This window comes from Pecten maximus, chromosome 8 (genome assembly GCF_902652985.1).
Source record: "Pecten maximus chromosome 8, xPecMax1.1, whole genome shotgun sequence".
Taxonomy (NCBI): domain Eukaryota; kingdom Metazoa; phylum Mollusca; class Bivalvia; order Pectinida; family Pectinidae; genus Pecten; species Pecten maximus.
Window position 1 is genome coordinate 11,581,983 of NC_047022.1, and position 16,672 is coordinate 11,598,654.

The 16,672-nt window shown below is 35.0% G+C and overlaps 1 protein-coding gene across 2 annotated transcripts in view; it reads left to right on the forward strand.

Moving 5' to 3' along the window:
• The first annotated feature begins 2,956 nt into the window (after positions 1–2,956).
• Positions 2,957–16,672, forward strand: part of LOC117332459 (protein MMS22-like) — a 50,368-nt gene continuing 36,652 nt past the window's right edge. The window contains exons 1-12 of one of the 2 annotated variants that reach the window (XM_033891375.1): positions 2,957–3,164; positions 3,366–3,535; positions 4,010–4,100; positions 5,016–5,138; positions 5,982–6,022; positions 6,555–6,624; positions 7,166–7,277; positions 8,755–8,848; positions 9,927–10,057; positions 11,307–11,414; positions 11,857–11,938; positions 12,536–12,660. In XM_033891375.1, coding sequence (XP_033747266.1) covers positions 3,400–3,535; positions 4,010–4,100; positions 5,016–5,138; positions 5,982–6,022; positions 6,555–6,624; positions 7,166–7,277; positions 8,755–8,848; positions 9,927–10,057; positions 11,307–11,414; positions 11,857–11,938; positions 12,536–12,660 — 1,113 coding nt within the window. In that variant the 5' untranslated portion in view covers positions 2,957–3,164; positions 3,366–3,399. The remainder of the gene's footprint in view (positions 3,165–3,365; positions 3,536–4,009; positions 4,101–5,015; positions 5,139–5,981; positions 6,023–6,554; positions 6,625–7,165; positions 7,278–8,754; positions 8,849–9,926; positions 10,058–11,306; positions 11,415–11,856; positions 11,939–12,535; positions 12,661–16,672) is intronic. The other variant, XM_033891374.1, reaches the window with a different exon arrangement.

Consider the following 16,672-nt stretch of genomic DNA (forward strand, 5'->3'; position numbering starts at 1 on the left):
ATGGCGAATCATTCTCATTGATTATAATAGTAATATCTTGATTCCCTGCTGCAAAATATGATTTATAGCAAATTCAGTCAAAGAACACAGTACATGATACAGTATATTTTTTTTCCTCCAATGGGCCCACCTACCATTTCACTTATGCAATACCGAGTCCCTTCATTCAAGGGGCCGCGGTGGCCAAGTGGTTAGGGTGTCCCGACACTTTATCACTAGCCCTCCACCTCTGGGTTACGAGTTCGAAACCTACGTGGGGCAGTTGCCAGGTACTGACTGTAGGCCGGTGGTTTTTCTCCGGGTACTCCGGCTTTCCTCCACCTCCAAAACCTGGCACGTCCTTAAATGACCCTGGCTGTTAATAGGACGTTGAACAAAAACAAACCAAACAAACCAAACAAACCAAACCTTTCATCATCTCATCACTATACAAATGTACCGGTAGTGTGATTGGACTGGGCTGAATGCTGATATATGGTTATAGCACCTATCTTGAGTTCGCTGGTCCTGGGTTCGAGTCCCTGCCTGATTGTTGCATTTTTTCCTCTCCTGTACACATTACATTATGTACATCTAGTCTGAATTTTCTGAAGATCTTGCTATGTAGATCTACACATTAGAATTTCTTACATGCAGAATTGAAAAATAAGACATTTTTCTGACCCACCATCAGGGTCGTTTGATCAATATTTACCCCGTTATTTTCAACTTGACTCATAAAAGGTATCTTGACGCAAGATGGGCTTTCTCTTGATCTGTTTCCATTGAATTCCTGCAAAATCTTGCATCCAAGCGAATGCTGGCCATTTTCAAAACTATGCAGAAAACGAGTAAAGTTCTGATGTTATATCGCTACAAGGCAGCTTTGAGGGCGATGTTAACATCTGAACTGCAGGAACTTTCAATGGGGTTTGATCCCATGGAAACATTTGATGTGTGACCCTAGTATCAAAAGGATCAAAAGTCCATTTCTATCCAAATCTTGGGAATGGACATATTAGATATTGAGGAAAATCTCACCATAACTAATCATTCATATTTGTGTAGTGTGCATGCAGCCACATACAATGTTTGTAGTAAAGGCTGTTGAATATTAAATTCATCAAAACACAGAAGACGTACTATTGTCAATCCTTTCATAAATCTAACCATCAGGTCTAAATTAAAACTACAGTAGTCCCCCGTTAAACCGCCACCTTTTGTCCAGTGCCGATTTTGGCGGTATAACGGGGGTGGCGGTACAACAGGGTTTCAGTAGGACGGCAATACATTATAAGTATACATTTTGGATGAGTCCCGGCATATTCTCTGATATCTTGTTTCTGTCCCAAGCTGAGTAGGGTGCGTGTTTTCTTTGGTGTGTCCATTTCAATAATGAATAGCAAACTGGACAAACAACCACAAAACACATTCACATATTTCAGGTGAGTAGTATTTACTTTGTACTCGAGGAAACTTACCTGTGTACACCTGTATATGTGGATTATACACGCATGACCGACGACTCGACGGACACGTGAGTGACAGCAAAAACGTAAACAATGGCGATAATTTCGGGGGATATGGCAGTTTGGTATTTGAAATTAGTTGGCGGATGGCGATATGCGGGGGATGATGATATTAACGGGGTTTCATATAGCAGGAAAATCCGCTCCTAACAAAATTGTGGCAGTATGCGGGGTGGCATTTGAAACGGGGGGCGGTATACCGGGGGACTACTGTATTAGAGCTACATGCAATCAGGCAAGAATTCTACCCAAACTCAGGAATTCCCTAGCTATTCATGGTAAGGTTGATAATGAATTTAATTGTATGGATGGTGCCACTACCAGTAAACAAGACCTGGGTCCTAGGTTGGGATGGATGCTTTACAATTTAAAAATAGCCAAAAGAAGGGAATGTTACGGGGAAAAAAAACACATTTATATGGTTTAGCTGTCAGTGTCATGATTAACAGCTGATTTTGCTAAAAATATGTGTTCTAATTGACAAATTCCAAATGATATCCCGCAAAAATAAGCAAAATAAATTGAAATGAAAAAAAAATTAAACAAAATAACCTTCATACCTACCGACGCTACTAAATTCTCAACGTATAATCCTAAACACAGGTGGATTAAGCAATGTCCTTGTGAGCTGTTCTGTATATAATAACATATCATTCATCAGGTAGCGAAAACTTCAAACTTTAATTTGAAATAAATTTCACATTATTTGAACTTCACACAAGCAAATAAGTAAAAAAATATTAAGTTGTGCGAGTTCTACTGCAGTAGTCGCAATTAAGTTGGTGATTCCCCCCAACCTTCAAGGCTGTGGAACATGCAATTCTGACTCATGTTTCTTAAAGTCTACCCAAACAAAAACAACAAAAAATAAAGAAAAAATCTTAATTTCGGATTACTACAAGCTTGTTGCCACGGTATCAATTACTATCAAAGTGAAAGTAGCCGGTTACACGTTTCTTAGTAAGTAGACTTCAAGGTGACTCTTGAAATACTCCGTTGATACCCGAGTTTATTTTGAGAGACAGTTAAGCGATAAAAAAAGTTACCTTTAAGGCATTCCACCAGATTTTTACAGTCAATTTCTTGCCATCTTCCTGCTTCAGTGGAAAACCGGTCCTTCATGTGTCGGAGCACGTTTCGGCAGATGGTGCAATTGAAATATTTCGGAACGTATCAGCGATCTTCACCAAATATAGTGGATATATCCAAAGAAATCCGGACGTATAGCACGGATTACCCTTATAATATTGAAGAGAAGTTTAGTACCGAAACGTTCTTTCCTTCATTTTAATAAGCGTAATGAAATATTATCAAAATTAAAATACTGATAAAAACCTGTCAATATATACAGTACTGTCACATACCACGATCAAAATGTTTGTTTCTACTTTTCCGGATTCAGACAGTTCCAGAAATTAGGAAAGCAAGCGCCGAGCTGATCCCGAATTTTTCGCGGTAAAATCGAAATGATCCTCCGCCGAGTTCAATGAATTCGAAGTGACAACTTATTCAGTTGCATTGGTTACAGTCGTAATTGTCCGAAATATACTTATGTTACAAACATGCTTTTGATAAAGCACGTATCTCTTACGGGGAAGTGATGACGATTTAATCACAGGGAAATTGGTGGATGTCTCTGAGGATTCCAAGAGATATGTATGTATTCTGAAATAAATATATAACCGTTTCTTTCATACACAGTGAAATTGAGTTACTTTTGTTTTGTTTTATATTAAGGGAAATAGAATAGTACCTTAGCCATGTACAACAATGCATTACAGAAGTTATAGTCAATAAATTTTAACATTTTAGATATAAAACACTAAAACAACTAATCAATTTCAAAATTGCTTGCAGATACTTATGAATAAGTGAAGACATCTAAATAAGTATGGACGAGAATTCAATCACTCCACCTTTGTCGCCAGACAACCCTTATCGACTGGACATTGAAGATAGTGATATGATGTTTGCTGATGACATGACCAGGCAATTCCCATCTACCCCAGTACACTTTCCAGACGAGGGTATATATACAATTAATGTATATTAGGCCTACGTGTTATATATAGTCTACATGTACATATTAATGACCACCTTGATCTATTTGAAGACAATGTCATATTGAAGAAAGAATGATAGAAAGGGAGATAGGGGTGGATGATTTAACTAATAGTGTCGCAGGATACACCAATAGCAGCCCAGGACTTATTAAATAAATTTTAAGATAAGTTGATGTGTTTTAGAAGTATCATGAAAGTAGGACAGAGAATGATGATCTGGTATTGTCATATAGCCAGCTCCAAATCTAGTAGCCTGTCTACCTTGACAGAGTGGTTTAAGTAATTCATAAATCACCATTAGAATATATATACGGTATATAGACAGAGCCTTTAAGACTATAAATATGTTGAGACAGAAGATTGGTTAAATATTTATTAGGTTTAAATGGGTAGAATGTGTGTCCTTCTATTCTATAATATATTTTGTTATTATACTAGGTCAGCTGATGGATGTCCAGGAACAACCCCCTACATACACAAACCAGCGTCCATTCACATGTCATAAATCTGCTCCAAAACAGCTAGAAAGGTATATAGTACAGGCTAAGTTTATCTGTTGGGACACTATCAGATACAGAATCTCTTGATCTGAGTTTGGTAGCTGAAAGCTCTTCCTTGGAGAAGTTAAGTATAAAAACCAATCAATGAGATCAGTTCTATTTCATGTGCAAGTATTATTTATCACCTTTACAAAATATACAATTATCATACAGTATTAGCATTCAGCATTTGATGATTTGACAGGAAATTATTTTGTGTTAACTGCTGAATTAAAACAAAATTAGGATTTACAAAGAATGTTATGGACAAGTACAGTAGTTAAAGTGTGTGGATATAAAATACGAACACCTACTTATTGCAGCCAAAATATATATACTGTATTGATATGGATATATCTTCATTGCTAATTTGAAAATGCCAGAAGAGGTTGATAGGATATTGATTGTGCATAGATTATAATTAGGATGCAGAATAATTAATTTTTCACTTTTAAAGGATTGTGGCATGATTATCAAAAAATCAAACTTAAATTACTTGTTTCATTGAAATTAGCATTTTTTCTTCTTTGATGCAGTAGTGCCAGCTATTGCTTGTGCCAGTGTCATCATGATCAGCTTCCATAGACAGCTTGGTTCAAACTTTTTTATAGAACAAGTGTTGTGTCAATACTAATGTGGATACAGTTTAGGTATTTCGCATGTGTTCCCTCTGTGACCTTTCCAAAGGTGTTACATTTGCAGACCTTGAGCATGACCTTTGACCTACTTTTAGAAACTTTAACCTTGGTCACAGAGAAATAACTGTATAAGATAGGGATTTCATACTTGACGTGTGTTCCTTGTAACAAGACCACTCCTAGGCCTGTGTATTGTAATGTATAAGGCTAGAAACTTCACTCATGTGTTATCATAATCAATACTGATGTTTATTTTTTCTGTCTTAGTTTCCTGAAGACAATTGAGTCTGCCTATGTACCAGATCTAGACAGCATAGTGGAGTTGTTCAATCATCAGTTTGTCACTTGTCAGCTGGAACAGACCCTCAATAAACTGTTCTTGTTTCTCAGGTAAGTCAGAGCACATGCATGGTCAAATGGATGGATTATTCCTTCAGCATTGTGTTGTTTCTTATTTTCATGTTGACAAGGTTTAGTATAATTCTTTTTTTTTCACCCAAAAATGTACTAATTTAAATCACAGGTAAAAAAATGCTTATCTTTTCATTGTTTTGTCATTGTCAATATTCATGTAGATTACGTCAATACACTACACAATTCATTTAATTGTTTTTCCAAAAATGATGAATACAGTTGAACCTTGTCATCTCAATCTTGAACTTGAAGACCATGCAAAATAAACATCCAGTTCTGATGGTAAAAATCCTATATAAAATACAATATCTTGAATACTCAAGAGATGAATTTTTGCATGGTTCCATTGACTTCGAGACAAGGGGGTTTAACTGTATAATTATTACCAACATTTAAATGCTCATTGTGCATTGTCATTTGCTTCAGGAATTCAGTAATTAATCTACATTTATAATTTTATAGGTCATTTTTCTATAGTATGGGTACCACTATGTATATAAAATTTCAATATTTCCAGAATTTCTATGGGTCCAAACAAATTTTTTGTGATTCCATGATGCAGGACTTATAATTACCTGTAGATTTATAACTGGTTATTTGAGAAAGGCTTACCAGACAATGTGTAAAATGTTTGAAATTGTTGCTTCTTACCAAAACATATCTATATTGGAATTCAATTCTTGGTAAATTGTATTTATGATGAATTGGAAGATTAAATTCTTATAACATTTAAACCTTGATTCAATATTAACTTATTTGGGTGGAGTACACTGATGGAATGTATATATATGTAATTGATAAATGTGTTTTTTTTATCAGTCAGTGGATTTGTCGGTTACAGAACAGGAACCCATCCCCAGGTAATTATATTATTTAATTTAGTTAATAGTTTTAATAAGATTTTCAGGTGTAGAAAAGAGTGAAAATAACCAAGAGGATAAGCATATGCAATGCTAAAATACTGAAAAAGATTTAACTCTTGCAATAAACAGGCTAAGTAGTTATTGAGGTTTGAATTGATTGTAACATTTTTTGTGTAAATAAAGATATATCTATATACAAGTATATATATGGGGCAAAAAGTCATTCTAACAGTGTGGACATGAACAATGTCAAATTTTCGAGGCAATCGGCCCCTTTATCAAGACACAGAGAATACAAATACAATCACATAATATATATACAGTAAGACTAGTATTTTTGGCAGTAGTTGAAATAATAACCATGAACCCTTTGGCTGGCGTGGGCCGAAGACGATGGCTAGCATTACATGTACAAATCCATGTACATATATATGAATTTAAATTAAAAAAAAATTAATGTCCTTATTTTATCTGCATTTTCTACATTTTTTAGCTTTTTTTTGGCTAAATTTTGACAAATTATTTTCAGTTTCAGAAGTCCGAAGATGGAGACAAGATATCATCAGCTTCTATATTTTCTTGAAATCTTATGTTTTGAGGTTTGTGTTGTTTGTATACTGAGAGAGAAATTATACTTTTATATCTAGGTTATATTAAATGTACCATTAAAAATCCATACACCTGCATTTTTATTATCAAACTCCAGCCGTTCCCTCCACATACCTGTAATGAGTTTTCATTTGTATGAACACCTGTATTTATAACTATAACTACATGTCACTCAAAATAAATCATTATATTAGTGCTCAATCGGAAAGTAATTTTGCGATTGTTTTCTTATGTATTTAAAGATTCTCAAATATGTTCACTGTACAGTACGTATAAACACCCACGAAGTGGCATAAACTAGAATTAAAGATTAATTTGCAGTGATTGTGATGAATTGAAAAATTGTTCCATTAAAATATCTTTTTTTTTAATTTAGTTATAAAACAGTTGACTTTAAAAATACATAAAATGCTATGTAATGACATTATTTGTTTTTTAACATGTTATTTTCATAAAAATAAAGAGGATTTTTGTAGTAAAACTATTTATGTCATATTATGACGATACCCAATGGCTTTTTGTATGTTTCAGGTACAAAGTATGTGATGAACCTCCCCTGTTGAATTCCCTTCTGACGTTAATGCATAGTACCATATTGTATGTAGATGCGCCCACCAAGATACATTATGACTCCATGAGCAGGGTGAGATTACAATCCCTTACTTTTATTTTCCTCTTGTTTAATAGAAAGTGTTATGTGAGGGTTTGATTCAACCTTGACATTTAGAAAATTTGTTGTTATAGGTCGAGCTCCATGTTTGAATTCTAATTATATACTACCCACACTTTTTCCTTTGCATTAGCAATTCTCTGGTACCATAGAACTTTCGTTTACACTGTATCTATCCCAGCATCACTTCGGGACGTATTACTGACTCATAGCTAAATTTTGTATCTAACTAAGTTGGATCTTCTTTTATGGGGCTGCGGTGGCCGAGTGGTTAAGGTGTCCCGACACTTTAACACTAGCCCTCCACCTCTGGGTTGCGAGTTTGAAACCTACACGGGGCAGTTGCCAGGTACTGACCGTAGGCCGGTGGTTTTTCTTCGGGTACACCGGCTTTCCTCCACCTCTAAAACCTGGCACGTCCTTAAATGACCCTGGCTGTTGATAGGATGTTAAACAAAACAAAAACAAACAAAAAACAAAAAAAAAAAAACATGGATCTTCTGTCCCAATGTATATATATATATTTTTTTTTTAATATAACAAACCTGTGTTTTCATGTTTATAATGTCCATAAAACATACTCAGCTGTCATAGCTTATAACCGTTGGTCGGCCGATTCATAGTCGACTGTGAGATGTGTTAGTTTCTAGCCATGTGATTCTCTAACAGTGTTATATTCAGAGTATACACAGAAACCAAAGTGTATCAACATGTCAAAGCGGTAAAAAGCTGAAGCATTCTTTAAAATCACAGGTTTAATATAAGGCGGCTTACTATTAAGTAATATTTAAACTGTAGGCCAGTCAGAAACTCGCTTTTATTTGAAACTATGGATTACCCGCGCATGATGAAATAGCCACCCAGTGTAAAATTTACCACCCACTGTGTATGTACCATAGTTTGGAGTTACACCATGTACTGAACTGAAAGAAGAATACTGCGGTTCAACTACACCACAGTATACATTTCACCTCTACCCCATGATATCCCAATATAAATTAGGTTCATTAATACATGAATAATAATTAGATTTTATTTGTCTCTATTTATTTTTTTACTAATATTTTATGAGGAAATACTAGTAGAATATCCATGTAATGGGTATTGTTTGTTTGTTGCTGAGTTTATCGACCCATGAACAACCAGGGTCTATTTGAGGCAAGGTGTCTTTGTAGTAGTTTGTGACTACCTCACTGAACAACATACAGGAGGCCCGTCACAGTTAGGGTAAAATGTCTTTCCCAAGGACACATCTATGACAGCACAGACTGGTTCCTTTCTCAGCTTCCCAAGAAACACAAACATACATAGGTAGGGAGCGACAAACCACGCACCTCAAATCTTCACCTGATGTAACATGGCCAGTGCTCTAACGGACTGAGCTATCGCAGCCCATAGGTAGACATGTATACTGTTTAATAGGTCTTTCAGGTGTGCTGTTATTTTACAGATGGATGGTTGTGAATATAACAGTTTCCACCTATGCCTAGATGTATACTGGGAGACGTTAGAACTTCTTTGTCTTTTAGAATACAAGTTTCAAGGTAAGCTAAATTTTGCGCCTGCCCTGGCATATTGTAATAGAGATAATTCAAGGTAATGCCTTGATTTTCCCTGACAATATGAAATATGAAATACACTTTTACACAATATTGATTTGCCCCAATAACAATTTTCTCCATTTCAAATTAAAGAAAAAATGTTAAGTATGTTAGTAAATTAGTGATTTGCCCCAATAACAATTTTCTCCATTTCAAATTAAAGAAAAAATGTTAAGTATGTTAGTAAATTAGTGATTTGCCCCAATAACAATTTTCTCCATTTCAAATTAAAGAAAAAATGTTAAGTATGTTAGTAAACACTGGTGGTAAATATTTGTCATTTCTTTCACCCAATTCAATTTCACAATATCCTTGACTGTAGTAGTAGAATTAATGTTAAATTTAGATGGTATGTCACACTGGAAACCAGTGTCACACTGCCTTTATTAGCCAGTTGGTGAGAGAATTGTAAAAACAACAATCACTGGACATTTTGTTAAAATTGTGTTACATTTTAATTATTATTTACAAATTGTTATTAACACAACGTATTAGCTAAACGCATGCATTGAATCATGTGTACATTAGCCCATATACAGTACACGTGTACGTATCAGTTACACAGGAAAATATACCGGCGAACGATCATCGAACTTTTTTTTTCATACTTTCGTAAAAAAGTCAGTCATTTGTTTCTGTTTTGAAGAATAATGACACTTGTCAGCAAAGTCAGAAAGTTTGGTGATACACGCAAACATTGTTTCATCGACATTCTCGCGTGACTCTACGAACATTTTTATTTTGTCAACACTGTCCACGAACTCTACGAGAGTAGGAATTTTCAATTCAACCCCGGTATCACTATCGCTGTCCGACTCAGAGTCTTCCGATTTGTTATCCATTTTGTTTTTTATTTCCTCAATAGCATCACTCTGTGTTTTTATTTTTTTTTGATTGAATTCCTTTGTCGAGTAATGAGCTAATTTATAAACTTGTTACAAGTAATTTTAAACTGACTGACATCAAATGTCTTTTCCCAAAGAAACACTTGATGTAGTCACTTCTGGTGTTGATATTTCAGTTCTGCCCTGCAGACGAAGTTTGTTCCGATGCAGCCAGAGGGAGGACGAGGATCATAAATCTATGTTCACTCAAATGGTGGAACTCATCTTGTGGGAACTTGTCACTCTGGCCCAACAGGTGTACAGCAAGGTATGATTGTCAAGTTACACCATTTCTGTCCCAGGTACTGGATGTTGGAAACCTTTTGGTTTGGTTTGGTTTGGTTTGGTTTGTTTTTGTTTAACGTCCTATTAACAGCCAGGGTCATTTAAGGACGTGCCAGGTTTGGAGGTGGAGGAAAGCCGGAGTACCCGGAGAAAAACCACTGGCCTACGGTCAGTACCTGGCAACTGCCCCACGTAGGTTTCAAACTCGCAACCCAGAGGTGGAAGGCTAGCGTTAAAGTGTCAGGACACCTTAACCACTCGACCACTGCGGCCCCCATGTTGGAAACCAACATATACTAACTCCATTATCAATAAGGCCAAAAACATTACTAGGTTCTCAGACCCTACCTCATCTGCTTTTGAAGTAAAAAAAACACCAAAAAACCTCATCTCATATATTTTTCCTCATAGAATAAAAAATTCTCCCACATTATTCTTTGGCCAAAGAATGTATGGGAAAAAAAGCAACACCAGCAAACCTTTCTCCTGTAATGTCCGTTATGTTTAACAATGATATCAATGTGAAACAAAGACTAAAAACCATATAAATCATTGTTTCACACATTTTGAAGCAGTTTATATGAAAATGGTCAGTGATTGTTTTTTTCCAACAATACATTGTACAATGGAAACAAAATTAACCAGCTCTCATCTCTTTTTAGAAAAATTGGCCTAATAACAAAAAGTAATTGATTTTATCTAGCCTAAGTTACATATATATCCAAAATCTAAAGTAACATAATTAATATTTATAGTGATGGACTGATGAAAAGAATTTTAAATGAAATGAAACCAATAAAGGGGAAAAATAAAAATTATACAAAAGTCTGTTTTCCTGTCTAAAAGGTTTAAAACAAGACGATGGAAATTTTCACATTCACTGGTTTATTTGTTGTTCATCCCACACTTAACATTTTTGTGTTTTGTATTCAATAATTTGAATAAATAGAAAATGCAAATATATTTTGTGAATAGTTGTAAATAAAAGTATTCATAAAAAAAAATCCTTTTAGTTATTTTCAGTAGAGAAAAACTATTTTATACCTATAAAACCAATTACAAGATGTATAATGGATGTGCATTCCCATCAGAGATAAAAACTAGTCTATCAGTAGTCTTATCAGACACTGAATTCTGAACCTGTTATAATTGATACACATTCCCATCTCAGATATAAAAAAAAATTAAAACTAGTATGTCAGACACACTACCTATATATTTCTATAATACAGATATCGATAAAAGAAGCCCTAGAGAAGAGTCCATTCCTATGTCCGTGTGTAAAAGAGATGTGGATTATGTGTGAAGTTCTCCTCAGACACAAACATGGTTCTGAACAGGTCAGTACCTGAAACACTTGGTAAGGGAACCTCAAATTGATGTACAGTAGCATTAGTTTAAACCATATTTTATAAAATTTTCTGTGTGTTTCACACATTATATACATGAGTATGGACAGAATTTTCTGTGTGTTTCACACATTATATACATGAGTATGGACAGAATTTTCTGTGTGTTTCACACATTATATACATGAGTATGGACAGAATTTTCTGTAGCTTTGTAGATATAAGATCAATTCTGTCAAAAATTTTCTTGTTTTAGCAGTGAAATTCTTTTTTGCTTACCTCTGTTATCATTACTTTTTCTCATGTTTTTGATTTAAAAAATTGTATTTTTTTTATTTTTTTTTTTGCATTGTCAATTTCTGACTTTAAAAGAAGATATCTTGTTTACAACACTGAAATATGCTTGATGATTCCATTATTAATTGTCAAACAGCTCTTCTGGTTTCACATCAACAACATGATGCGGGTCTTACAAGAGGATGAAGTGCCAGAAAACAACAACAACATGGAGATAGGTAATGGTGACTTTTGGGGTAAAAATGTTCTCCTTTAAAAAAACCTACTGTCATGATAAGTTGTAGTTGTATATATGCATGTTTCTCATCTAAACATCAGGAAAGATTCCGGTCAAAAGTCACACTTGATACTTTCAAGACAAAAAGCTTGAAAAATTGTGTTATGAAATCTTCAATAGATTATATTATATTTCACTCAGTATAAATACATCAAATTCTACACCTGTTCAGAATATGGTGATCATCAACAGAGGTTAAATCTAAAATAAAACTTTGTGTACAAGATTACGGTAAGATATTGATCAAGCATTTCCTGATCAGGAGGTTTGGGTTAAACTAAACAAGCCCCTCCTTTAGTACTGAAAAATATTCAATTGGAAGGAATCTTCAAACTCTTAAGAATTATTAGAAAAAAAGAATGATTGAAATTGAGATGAGTCATTGCATTACTTTCATTTTAGGATAAATCATCACTTCAATGTGAGCTAATTTGATAGATAGCTACAGTGAATATGCTGTACAGTTTATTTTGGATCCCTTTGTGATAATTTTGATTGCCTACCTGGAGACATACTGCATTGTTTTGTTGTTCTACAGATTCTGATGTCTGTGTGTATCCCGCTACTTCTCCAATCATTAAAGACAAAACTGGATTTTGTTTATGGTTATCAACCAAACTGGCCGTGCTTCAGACTGACTCGTCAAACAGCTGCTCTGTACAGGTAAAGAGAATTTCAAAGTTTATGTAAGTGATAAAAGTGTAGGTAAACAGGGATCACCACAATTTCAAAATGATGGGTGGAGGAAATTTTTTTGAAAATTTCTTCTGAACATATACTTTTGTGGATGTCATGCAGCAACGCGGTGCGACGTTTCGAGAAACATCATCAATTACGACATTAAGAATAGAGATTTAATTATGTTTTATAGATATGCATTTTAATCATTTGCTCACTCTCTGCCATATATATCTTTTAAATTAAAACAAAATAACAGCTTATACCATTACTTGAAAAAACTACAAACATACATTCCTCATTTTGACAATCATCAATTTATTTTTACAAAACCATTTCAACCTCAGTTCTTCAATATAACAACATTGAATAAAACAAACTCAAATAGCATCTTTTACTGTTATAAATATGATAAACATTCACATCAAGATCATAATGCATTGTCAAGTATTATAAGTTAAAACATTTCAATTATAAATTTAATAAATTGCACTATAATATTATCAGTGAACATATATTAATAGCATCTACAAATCAAACTAAATAGCAATTTTTACTGGACATAATATCAGAATGTACAAGAATATTTAAAGTATTTAAAGCAATGCACAAGCCACAATATAATTTCAATTAAGACATCAATTCAACAGTCACTATAATTTTCTCCTGAAAATAGTCTTCAGGGCTCCGATAAACCACTCGTCCACTCGTCTTGCCCGGGTCAAAACAGTCAAGTGCCGAGTGAACTGTTGGGTCAGACTCGTCCTAGTGCCGAGCAAAAGTTTAGAACACACAGTAATAACACTGTGTCGAATTGTTACTAATCCAAAGACATTTTTTAAAAAGATTTTAATATCATAATATGTCGATAAGATGAACCATACACATACCTTAGGCTAACGTGACATGTGTTTACAAATGACTTCACTAGTACGGGCCGGTTCGTTCAAACGCTTGTAATTTACTAAAGCATGCGTCTGATAATAAAGCATCAAAGAGATGCTGTTAACAAACCAGTGCGCATGCGGGCGTTTCTTCACAACTTCCTTTACAACAACGAGCGAGCGGCTCGTTGATTTCTTTTTCAAAACAATCACTGACGAACGTTAAATGACGGTAATGAGGAAGTCCGACAAACTAGAGATCGAAATGACACAAGTGTTTGGTTTAGTTTGGTTTGATTCATTTAACATATGGACTGCCTCCTGTGCGTGCGATATGCACGATTGTGTGTGGCGAGTGCGTATGTGTTTTTTGAGGTTGCAGCGTATTCCTGTTTAGTTTCTTTACGACTCAAGTGAGGGTGAAAGGTGAAGGGTAATTCCATAAAGAATGGATGACGAAATCCGACATTTAAGATATCATGAACTGTACTTCTATAATATAAGAGGCTGCTGGTCGGCCCTTTTTCTATCGGAAATGATTTTGCCGACTGCGCTGTGTACATGTAAAACCTATAACATTGTTGGAGTATCACGAACTGTTAATATTGTACAGAGTGCCCCAATCTTGCAGATACTTAATTGACACTTTTTATAGGTACTGGTTCTATGAGATTAAAAACTTACAAAAGATAATTTTGTGATGTTTTCTTTCTTCTATAACTAAATATATTATTAAGACATGATAAGATGTATGCACTCACACAAGGACATACAATATAAAAGTCTTAACTTAAAACAAGATGAAATCACAAGTTAGCTATTTGGTGCCAAGTGGATTTCAAATAGTGCCGAGTGCTTGTACTATTGTTACTAGGCACAGTGCCTAGTTGTTCTAAAAATTCTATCTGAGCCCTGGTCTTCATTATGAACAATGGAAGCCAAACACACTTTGTCTCTCCAAATGACATGGAAATTCTGCTGTTGCACAGTCCCTTCTAGAGAGAAGCAGCTTTCTTGTAGGGAACTCCCTGGGTAGACACCATCATCAGAGAGTTCAAAATCCTTGAGAGAGCCCGTTCCTGCTGGTGGTGATAAATAAATAAATAAATATTTTTGAAAAGCTTAATGAATCTTATTGTGGTCATTACCATATTATTAAAAAAAAAAAAAAAAGCCAATTTATTATATTTGAACAAATATTTGTATAATCAAATTAGTACATATTAATTGCAAATGTGTACATGTTACATTGTATATACTTGAGGTGCTAATTAACTTATCTTTATTTAATAATAATTAAAGAAAATAAAATACCTAGATAACACTTATCAAATAATAAATACAGAGATTTAGGAATGATTCTGAGACAATCTAATTAAAATCTAGATGATCATTATCACTACGTTACGTAACGTAGCGTAGTGAGAATGACCATCTAGATTTTAATTAGATTGGATTCTGAGATTATTTATATTATGGGACGTTTTGAGATCGTTTTTGGAAGGGAGATCACTCTAATAGTACTTTCTAAAAATAGCATGTGACAAGAAAACTAATGCACGAGATATTCATTAGATTATTATCATTATCTATCAAATCAAATAAGGGTTAATTTTAAGCTTACCTTCGTCATCTTCATACACAATTAGTGCGCATTTCTGTAGCCGTGGCTTGCGCGATGTATGAAAGATTTCAGTCTGTTGGCTGCAGGTGTGGCGATCGCATGTCATTCATATGGTGTTACAAAAAAGGAGCTGATGCTCCTCTCTTCATAGTGACATTGCCGTGAAGTTTTCAAAAATGAATCCATGCTTATCAAACATCGGCTTAGGTATTGATATTATCAGTCTGTTTATCCCAGCTCAATATTAATTCTTGTGAAAAAAAATAATCTTGTCGGACCGTCGGTTTTTCCGATGTCGATGATGGTAACATTTTCTCTGATGTCCCGATCGACTGAAACCATACAATCACATCTGTTCCCATGGTGAGAACAGTACACCTTCTACTATTGATTAATTATTACCATCGATAGGTGTGATCAAGAGATCAGTCGACCGTATCAAAACATAACGGTGAGGCACCTTACCGAGATCGCAATTCGTCAATTAGGCCTAGTTCACCTGTAAAAACATGGAGCCATAGGTAATGAGTATCGGACACTATAGAAACGGGTCAGTTAGGTAACAATTACATGCGTGGCGGATCGAGTGAATTTGGTTGTGTAAGTGTGGCGGTACCCAGGCAATGGTGATCACTGGGTAAATTATTTCTACAAATTAAGGTTTTACTCGGTTTCAGCATAGTAGTGCATTACTCGCTGTAACACTTTACTCTTCAGTATTGAGGACAAAAAATAAATGCCATTCTTTAGTGCTCTTAAAGGCTTATTAAGGCCATCGTTTGCCTGTTATGGCTGTGTCCTTTATTCTTAAGGGGCAGCCATAGCTCAGTTGGTTAGAGCTGCTGACCACATAATCTCGGGTAAAGATCTGAGGTGCGTGGTTCGACACTCCCAATCGTGCTGGTTTGTGTTTCTCTGGAAGCTGAGAAACGGGCCGGTCTGTGTTGTCATGGTTGTGTCCTTGGGCAAGACACTTTACCCGAATGCAATGGGCCTCCCGTGTGTTGTTCAGTGAGGCAGCCACCAGCTACTACAAGGAGACTCAAAATGACTGGCTGTTCACGGGGCGATAAATCCAGCAAACAAACCTTTATTCTTTACTCCAGTTCATCTGAATGTTATGCCATTGGGTCTGATAAAATTAACTAGTTGGTTCTCAGGCCAATTTTGAAAAAATAGATGAGGGAGGGCTGCATTTTATTAATACCGTGTTATTGGATATAAACAGATACAGGCAATTTTTTTTTTCATTTTTCATTCCCTTCAAAATGAAATATTTTTTAATAAATCTTTTGAAGCAACTTCTGTGTTCATTAATTTCAACAAGAAACAACAAAATTTTTGCAAACGAAACATGGCATTCTTTCAGTTTGTCGGGAAATATCCCATGTCACAATCGCAATGGACCCATCCTTTATCGAAGTGTATAGTATTGCCATTGTACAAAGTTCTGAAAATATCCGAGTGTATTCCATGGAAGTATCATTGT